We start from the raw sequence: 9,546 nt of genomic DNA, 5'->3' as shown, positions 1-9,546 counted from the left end.
ACTGGTTTGCGTATACTTGTCTGTACAGGTGCATGCTGGGAGGGCCCGGCGAGTTGGGCACAAAGGGTTTGTGTGTTTTTAAATGCGTTGAAGGCAATCCTGCACACACACACACACACACACACACACACACACACACACACATTCTTACTCAGCAGTCCTAGTGAGACACCGATAGACTCCCTGACCTTAGCCGTAAACGCCTGACCCTGACATAAACCTAATTGTCAACCGAGCCTTATAACACCAAGGCTGAGCCCTGAAAATGTCTTTAAAGGGGCAGATAAGATGTTCTCACACCACACCATATTACAGGCATGCACACACACACACACACACACACAGGAGTGGAGGTTGTAATCGCTTCTCTGCGATGGAAATACACTCACGAACAAACAAACATGTTGGTCGTGCAAAAGTGCAACAGCCCTTGCACTTTAGAGATTGCTGTTCACACACACACACACACACTCAGCCTCTCTCCTCCATATCACCCTCCCTCCCTCCCTCCTGCCTTCCTTCACTTCCTTGATGTACTCTCTCTCCCTCCCTCACACTCTCCCTCCTTCTCGCTCGCACTCAGATGCTCAGTTGACAAAGTCAAGGCTGCTTCTGTTGTGAATTATCTCTGTGATTTATTCCCCATTTTTTGTGATATCAACACTGCTTCATGTGAGCTGGATGAGGAGAGAGGGGAGAAAGAGAGAGGGGGAGAGGGAGGAGGAGGAAGGAGGTGGAGAAGGAGGAGGAAGACACACTCACTCCATCCCTGCCTGGTGCAGGTGAAAAGAGTTGGATGCTGCTGCTGCTGCTGGCTGGATCAGTGATGTGTCACCTGGACAACTGCTGCTGCTGCTGCTCCTGGGAGCTGTTACATCTAACCTCAGCTTGACGTTGAATATCGTCACAACTCCAAACGAAGAGGGGGGAAAAAAGCAGATTCAAGCTGCAGGAATACTGACTTGTTGACCAGCACTGGATTTACTGTCTCTCTCTGTGACGCTGTTATCTTCAGCAGGATCACTCCACTTTGACCTCCTGTGGAGCTTCAGTGTTGTGGCCTCAGCCTCAGCCAGGTTTTCGTTTTGCTCTTTTTTGGATTTTTCTTCTTTCCCCTCGCGTCTGCGTACGAGCGAGATATGACTGTGGCGTGCGGCGCCGGGCTCCCCGCGGCCCTCCTCGACTCCCTGCTGTAGCCAAGCTTCGCAGGCAGGCAGGCAGGCATGGCCTCAGGCGGTCGGATGCCTCTGCTGGTGGTCGTGGTGCTGGCGGAGGTGCTGAGCGGCGGCGTGTGTGCGCCGGGGAACGGCTCGGGGAAGTACAGGGGAAGCTGGAGGTGGAAAGGTGACCGAGGCCGTGAGTAACTCCATCGTCACGTGTGCGACACTCAACTTCCTCCCCCTTTATTTCCTTCTCTTGCTCTTTTCACTTGCAAAAACATCTCTCGGATACTAAATGATGCTAAAAATTTAGTGTCTAATTAGTTACTCGGTTACAACAGCATCGATATGACCACTTACATCTTTGGATTAGCAGTGTATTAACGAGTGTCCGTGATTCTCTTACAGAGAAATTATAGGTTGAAGTTGAGAAAAGTTGACAAAACAAACTCACTTTGCCAACTGTGTTTGATCAGTAATGAAAATATGGTGCCAAGTCATCAGAAGAATGAAACTGTACGGGTAAATTATACCTGAATGTTTTTTTTGGCACGACATCAGACGCTCAAAAAACTGTTTTGGTGGCATCGAATTCGGCATTGAGTGATGAGTATTTTCTCCTTTTTTTTTTGTGGTTCACGAGTTCCGTGACAAACCCATGTTTCCCTCCCCACCTTTGAATGTGCTGGAGGAAAACTCTTAAACCTCACCTTCTCGGGAAATATATGGTGCAAAGTCACAGTGCAGAAAGAAAGCACAGATTCAAATAAACACAGATTCAAATATTGATATTGTTCTATACTGCACGCGGTATCGAGTGTCTTTCCCGGTAGTGTTTGTTGAGATTGAAATTTCTGGTGTCAAGTATATTCCCGAGACTTGTGAAGCTGGGAATCGTCCGACGCTGCATTTCACTTTCATTTACTGCAGCTGCTGTTTCAGTCTCAACTGACTTTTCTGTGGCAGAAAACTCAACTGCGCAGCCTCACACTTTGTTAGGAAACATAAAAAATGTTAATGTTTGGGTATCGATCATTCTCCTATGTATCGGGTTAGGGTTGGGGTTGGGGTTAGGGTTAGTGTTAGGAGTTTAAAAGATAAAACTTAAATAGCACTAGCTTACTGATCTGGTTGGTGGTGGTGGTCCACTCCAGGGCCAGCGGACGGGACCAGGGTACGATCACCAGGCAGAGCTCTGGGCAGGAAAGAGGGGGCCCACTGTGAAGGGAAGTTAAATGGGGCTAGGTTAGGGTTAGGGGTAGGGTAAAGGCTTGGGCTAGGGTTAGCACAGAACTCTTGCTCCTGTGTGTTGGTGTCGAGATGTAAAGTCTCATATCGTGACAGCCCCTGGTTCCTTATAGACTTATGAATCTGAGAAAGTGTTGAATGTTCGGAGCCGCAGCTCATTTCTCTGTTGCAGACGTCCTGGATATGAGAGTGAAATAAATCGCCTCAGTATTGGGGGGCTGGCAGCGACCTTGCCATGTGTTGTCATCTCTCAGAGATATCAATACGTGCTCCTCTGCTGTTGGATTTGCTGCGAGGTGCAATTCCTAGTTTATTATCCCACTCCCTGTCTCTCTCCTCTCTCTCTCAGCATCACTCTACAGTACCCCCCCCCCCCCCCCCCCCCGTACCGATCTCTCTCTCCATCGCTCTCACTCTCGCACTGAGCCTCGTTCATAGTCATTAATTGATCAGCGTTGAGTTGTAAAAAGCTACTCCGGAGCGATGATGGGCTGCCTATTTCCTCCGAGTAAAAGCTGAGTGAAGCTTTTGAGCGACTTCATTACGTATGCTGACACACGAGTGCATAGATGTTGGTCAAAATGAGCAGAGAGCTGCGGCGGATTCAAAGACGTTGTTTGGCCCGGCTCGGCCCCCGGGCTTCTGCTGGTGGCTAATGGGATTGTTTGGCAAGCCGACGACTGCTTGACGTTGAGTGATGAAGAGCGGGGAGGGGGACCCGCGGTGTCCTTTAATGTCCTTCCTCCTCCTGCGCCGAGGTCAACGGGAGATCACAATCTCGATACTCCTCCAAGATTAAATGACTGAAATGGGATGGAAGAGGCACAAAGTCAACCCAGGTCTCAGGGTGACGGGTGGGGGGGAAAGTGATCTCTGTTTAACCGTTTTGATGGCACTGGATTTCTGCGGTTATATTTAGGCGCTTCAGTGAAGATGCAGCTGCCAAACGCTGTAAAGTGCAATTGTGGCCTCGGATCCTACACTTTCCTCTGATTTCATTAAATCACACACAACTCAGAGATGAGGTTCAGTGAGAGGTGACGTGGGAGGAAATGTCACATCCAAGCTCACTGCTCCAGTTTTCTTTAGAAATGCATAAATCCTGATGCGGATACACCTGTCGTCCATATTAAAAACATTTTACTGCCTCAATAATGAAGAAGAAGTAAGAAAAAGCTGCTGTTTCTTTATTCATTTGAAAACTCTGGGGCTGCATTTTAGTCTGGAAAACTGAGAAAAACTGCTGTTTGTTACCAGTTTAGAAGACTTTTGAAATCTCCCATGTTTTAGTTTTTTTTATTTTTCTCTTTTTTGTCCCTTTATTTATTTTTTTTGTCTGGACCCCGAGTCGTACAAACTGAACTGATGAGCCATAACTTGACCATCAAGCTTCATTTCCTCTGACTTTGAGTTTCTTTGACAAAAATCTTACTCTTACTCTCTTTTTTAAAGTTTTTACAGAACTTTACCTTCCACAATCTTTATATTTTTCATTCTCAAAAAGTTTCCCATAAACACAGCATCATTTTAAATAAGCGTTTTCACATAAAAACATCTCTATATACGCTGTCGTTTATATGCCAGGCCTGTGTGTGGTGCTGTGCTGCTACTGTAGAAGTACACCATAAAACAGAAAAGTGCTGTGTACAAACTCCACATAGAAGAAGAAGACAATAATGGCGACAGGGACAAGAGGTGGCGCTATCTTGGACATCATTATTTTCCCAAACTTTCATTTTTGTATTTTCCCAAAAATCCCCAAAATTTTCAGATTCTGTCTTATACTATACCATTTTTTGTGGAAATGTAGACTTTCACTAATATTTTCTGTGGCGTTAAGGCTGTGAACATAAACTATGTTGGTCTGTTTTGTTCCCATTTATACAGCACGTTGCAGTATATACAGTACAAAATACCTCCAAGCACTTCTTTGTCTGCACTTTTTTGTTTTTGAAAACAAACTCCGCCCCTTTCTGATGCCTAATAATGATGTGTTAAACTGGTTGAGTTGTTGGTCAAACGATGCCGTTTTCGATCGGCGTTTTCTGCATCAGGTTTGCTGCTGCTGGCCTGTGATTGTGCCGTATTGAAAATGTATTCTTGATGGAAAAGTTTGTGCCGCAGTCTGAAGCAGGAGACCTTTTTCACCCTTTTGATTTCACTTAGGTTTTTGAAAATGGGAATGCAGAATTTCAAAGTGATGATTCAAGGACGAGTTGGAGCTTTTCCTTTCAGATTTTTAAAGCACATTTAGACATCATTGTTTCAGTGAAGTGTCCGAATGGTGTGTTTCAACCGGCTCACTTTTTCACAGCACGGCTAAGTTGTGTTTCCACTAGCGTAGTAGTAGTGCCATCTGACACAAGAATCAAGCCCAACAATTACCGACCTGTAGATCAGTTAAAAAGACTTAACAATCCTTAAAAACGTGGGTTAATCTAAAAAAAAATGACCAGGGAAATGTCTAAAATCTCAATTTGATGATTGAAAACTGGTTACACACACACACATACACACACACACACACACACAAAAACCCCAGCTTATCCTTCTTGTGTGTGTGTGTGTATAAATGTTACTGGTGATATAACCTCCAGCTATAAAAGTGGCTCTAAAATAATTAAATAAATAAAAATAAATGGAGGACACAGTCGTGCAGCTGCAGTTTTGTTACACACACAGTCTGTACGATGTCATAAAGGCCTTCATACAAACCGGGTGTGCGCTCGATCGCTCTTCGCTCTGCCTTGTCAATCAACTTTATTGATAACTTGTACACTTTTTTTTACTGCACAAGCCGTAAATCAGCGGCGTGGTTAGGAGCTCTGGGGGTCACTGACCTCCATCTCTGGCAAACCAACATATTTATCAGGGAGAGTGCGACTTTAGCCATGAGGCTTTTTTATTTTACCCTTGTTATTTAAAGCTGCAATAAACCGCTTTTATACGGACAATACATCAACTGATGGCCGGTGTTCCAGCTCAAAACTTGAGACTTTTATTTCTCCTTTTTTTGAAATTTTGGGGAATCTATTTTCAGCACAAAGACAAAGATGTAGCTCTGCTGTGGATGTGGAAATTATTGGTGTGAATGTTGTTCCCTATCTGTGATCGTGTTTCAGTAACAGCTGCACGTTATTGCTGTGAACTTTGACCTTGTACTTTATGCAGAACACTTAAACACGAGCCTTTTACTTTCTTTTGTCGCCGTGTCATATTTGTGTTTTCTAATCTCGCCATCTTATCCACAAACATTCATGTATATGCATATGCATCTGTTGAAAATACTAAAAAAAAGGTGTGCGCATAAAAAAATCAATTTGGCAGCTGACAAAGAACACGCGTGAGAGATACAAGTGATAACATCACTGGCCGATATTTACTACATTAAGACATTTTTCCATCACAGTTGTAGTTTTTTGATGACTGACAGCTGAAGGTGTCTCTTGTTACGCGTTTTTTTTGCGGGGAAATGTGAGAAATGTGTAAAAGGCACTTTACGAGCTTGTCAACACGATAACTTGACAAATATTCGACATATTGATGTCAAACTGGCACTGTCCATGCCTCTTACAAGTATTTTGGACAAGTTCGAAGATGGGTGACCTTGACCTACTTTCCAAGGTCACAGCTGCACTTGTATCATGGAAAATAGCCAAAACCGGCACTTTTTAAACTTGTCAACGCGATAACTTGACAAATATTTATTGTATTGCTGCCAAACTGGCACTGTGGATGCCTCTTACAAGTATCTTGAACAAGTGTGAAGATCGGTGACCTTGACCTACTTTCCAAGGTCACCGCTGCACACCACATGTCCAAAGTGGCCTTCATTGCCTATGCAAATTTTGCTTTAAAATTGGCATAAAAATGTGGGCGTATGGACTCGGCGCATGGACTCAGCGCGGAGCATCAGTAGTCGTCGACTATCACCACTCTAGTTTCTTTCTTATGTTATCATCTGCTTCTGTTTGGTTTTTGCGTCCTTGTGCCTGAAAACAGACTCAGTCAAGCAAAACTATCAGACCTGACTCAGGGAGCATTTGTGATTATACAGCAGCAGCAGCAGCGTTAGCGGTGGGCGGCGACAAGAAGCATTTATCATTGCTGAGACTTTGCTTCGATGTTTTTTAGTCATTCTCTTTCTCAATTTTCGAGTGCAATATTGCTGTTGCCTCTGTCGGCATTCACGTTAAATGAATCACTTCCTGTGCGCAGTGTCCATGACGACTGACCGGAAAAAGATGAGAGTGACGTCATGTTTACGTGCCACGGCACCGGAGTCTAGGCACCGTTTACCAGTTAGCTCCATTAGCTGCGTTAGCTGCATTAGCTGCTTTAGCACTGTTAGCGCGCCTACAGTCGAACTGGAACAGTCTGTTTATTATTATTACTACTAAAGTTTAGCGCTACTTTACAGACTCATTTTAACAATCGGGATTCACATAAACATGCGCGTGTCTTTTACCAGTCAGTAGTCATGGAAACGCATCATGCGTAAACGCTAATGCCGTTAAGCTGTTAGCAGCCGTTAGCGTGCCCAGTGCTACTTAAAACTGTTATACTCAGAAAGCACAGAGAGTGTTTTGGACCCGGTCAAGGACTAGTCACTAATAACAAAGTGACATCCCATAATTCACCTCTCAGTATGTTTACAGTACTCAAACATAAAAAAAAACCCTGTAAGTCCCCGTGTGGAACAGCAGCAGACCACCAGCGTCCGTGGTTCCCTGTGGTTTGGGTTCCTCTTCTTCGCTGACACCGCCTTCATCAATGTGATGGATGAGCGAGATTATGGGATTTACAGATAATTTACTTTGCTTTTTTGCGCCTCTAATAGAGGCTGCAGAGCTATGACTGGCTGCTCATCAGAACTCAATCAAAAAAAGCACCAGATATTTCAGAGAGTTTTTCCACGGATGCTGCCTGTTTCTGTTTCTGCTAGAAAAGTAAATGAAAGATAAATTTGAGTTACATTTCTGGGTTTTGTGGCTAAAATTATGTAATAAAAGTGTGTTTTTATCTACATTACGGGAAGGAATGTCCTGAATTGACGAGGCCTCCTCCCGTGTGTCCGATAGATGGCAACATCGACGTTTTAAGCCGGGTGGAGACGAGAGAGAGCGAGAATTAAATGAGTGCTAATGAGCTGTGGACTGAATCCTGCGGTTTGGGTCAGAGGCCAGATGGAGTCCAGACAGTCTTCACCGCAGGCAACACTGTCATCAGAAACACTGTCATCAGCAACACTGACCCCAAAAACCAGTAGACACAAACAAGCACATGCCTCAGGAATGCATCACACCATGTGTGTGTGTGTGTGTGTGTGTGTGTGTGTGTGTATTTAAATCATTCTTTGTAGCAGTAATATCGCACTTACATTATCTTATTTAATTGTAAAAACAAATTAAAAAGAGATTCACACTCGAGCTCCGGTTCACTGTTGTAGGTGTTAATGAGCACGGAGGTCCAGATGTTTCCCCTTTTGGTATTTAATTGTCTTTTTTTCTCAGAGATTCAGACAGTTTTAATGAGGAAACGGTGAGCTGAGGATCTCAATTAGTGCCCGTCTCACATCAGGTTCATCACAAAGGTGGCATTAGTGGTGTTGTTTCCTGGGTAGAGGGGAAATTTAGAGGAGGAGGATTTAATGAGATTAAAACTCACACGTTGCGTAAGAGGTGTCTGAAAAACGCTTGGTTAAAAAGACATCAAAACGGATCAAAATAAACTATAAAACATGCTGTATTTAATGTCCCAGGAAGTGACCTTGTGAAGTTGTACACACCACACACTCTTAGAAATAAGGGTTCCAAAAGGGTCCTTCTACAAGGGCTGAGGTTCTACCTGGAACCATTTGCTTCTGAAAAACCCTTTCCAGAAGAAAGGGTTTTTTCAGGGTTCTTGGTAACACTAATGGTTCCAGTAAGAACCATTTTGAGCCAGACAACCCTTTAAAACCCCTTTCCTAAACAAAGGGTTTTAAAAGGGTTCTTGGTGGAACCATCCAAAAAGAGTTCTCCTATGAGGACAAGCCGAAGAACCAGAAATGGTTCTTCTTAGCACTTTTATTTCTAAGAGTGTAGCGCTTGCTGAAGGATTGATTGTACTCAATGTCTAGAAAAGATGAATTATTTGACCTCACATGACTCGATGGAGAAGAATAAAAAAAGAAAAACTCAAGTGTGGTTATGAAAGGTTGTTAATGAGTCAGTGTCGGGGTAAATCAAAGCGTCAATGGCAGCACCATTGGTGTTTTGGTGTACTTGTGATGTCATCACGTTGTTTCCAAGAAAGTATTTCAGTAAGTATTTAGGTACATTTTAATACAAAATATGAAGGCATTTTCATCCAAAATGTATTAATATACCTATTAAATACATGACTGATATTGATTGACATCAAATCTAAGGACTTTTCAAGGACTTTCCAGGACCAATTCCCTCGAATTCAAGGACTGAATGTGCTGACACAACTGAAGATGGGCAGGGAACTTAGAGCATCTTTGTCCATGATGGCGTCCACTTATATAAATGTGCAGCATACTCTGCATCTGGACAAGTGATTGTCCTTTTTGGGATCTTGGTCAAAGTCAGTCTTTGTCATTTGTCTTTTAGTTGAGACAGAGATCTTGGAATTTCCCAGGCATCATGTAACAAAATTTGCTCTCTCTTGCTTAGCTTTACTCGCTCATTGTTCTGCAAGGACGCTCACTTTGACAGCAGAGAGAAACAACAACGCTAGTGATTATGACTTTCCCCGCGTGGGCCTCGTCTACGTACATCACGCAATGCAGGGCGTGAAACACTAGGTGGCGTCGCAACAAACAAGGGAGACATCGACGTAAATATCAACTTAACTTCTTTCTTGCACGGAATCCAAGCACTTTCAATGACCCATGTCTATTTAGGCCGCTTTTCCCAAAAGTTCATGAGCTTTTTCTCAAATTCCTAATCTTTCAAGGACTCGTGGGAACCCTGGACTCACGTGTCAGGGTTAAAACTATCCTTCACAAGTTTATTTCAGCGTTGACAAAGTCGTGTCTGACCTACATTTTTGGCTCGACTATCAAACGCAATTTAAAGCTCCATAAGAGTTGAGATCCTTTCATGTTGCACTTACAAAAACAGGTCCATTA

At 43.6% G+C, this 9,546-nt stretch overlaps 1 protein-coding gene across 1 annotated transcript in view; it reads left to right on the top strand.

Moving 5' to 3' along the window:
- Nucleotides 1-1,223: 1,223 nt before the first annotated feature.
- Nucleotides 1,224-9,546, top strand: part of robo1 (roundabout, axon guidance receptor, homolog 1) — a gene marked incomplete at its 5' end in the record, with an annotated part of 252,027 nt that continues 243,704 nt past the window's right edge. Inside the window, one exon of the mRNA XM_083886423.1 lies at nucleotides 1,224-1,356. Within this exon, the coding sequence (XP_083742549.1) occupies nucleotides 1,224-1,356 (133 nt within the window). The remainder of the gene's footprint in view (nucleotides 1,357-9,546) is intronic.

This window comes from Microchirus variegatus, assembly GCF_963457635.1.
Source record: "Microchirus variegatus genome assembly, chromosome: 3".
Taxonomy (NCBI): Eukaryota; Metazoa; Chordata; class Actinopteri; order Pleuronectiformes; family Soleidae; genus Microchirus; species Microchirus variegatus.
The sequence above is the reverse complement of the archived record's forward strand: the minus strand, read 5'-3'. Positions and strand labels throughout refer to the sequence as shown.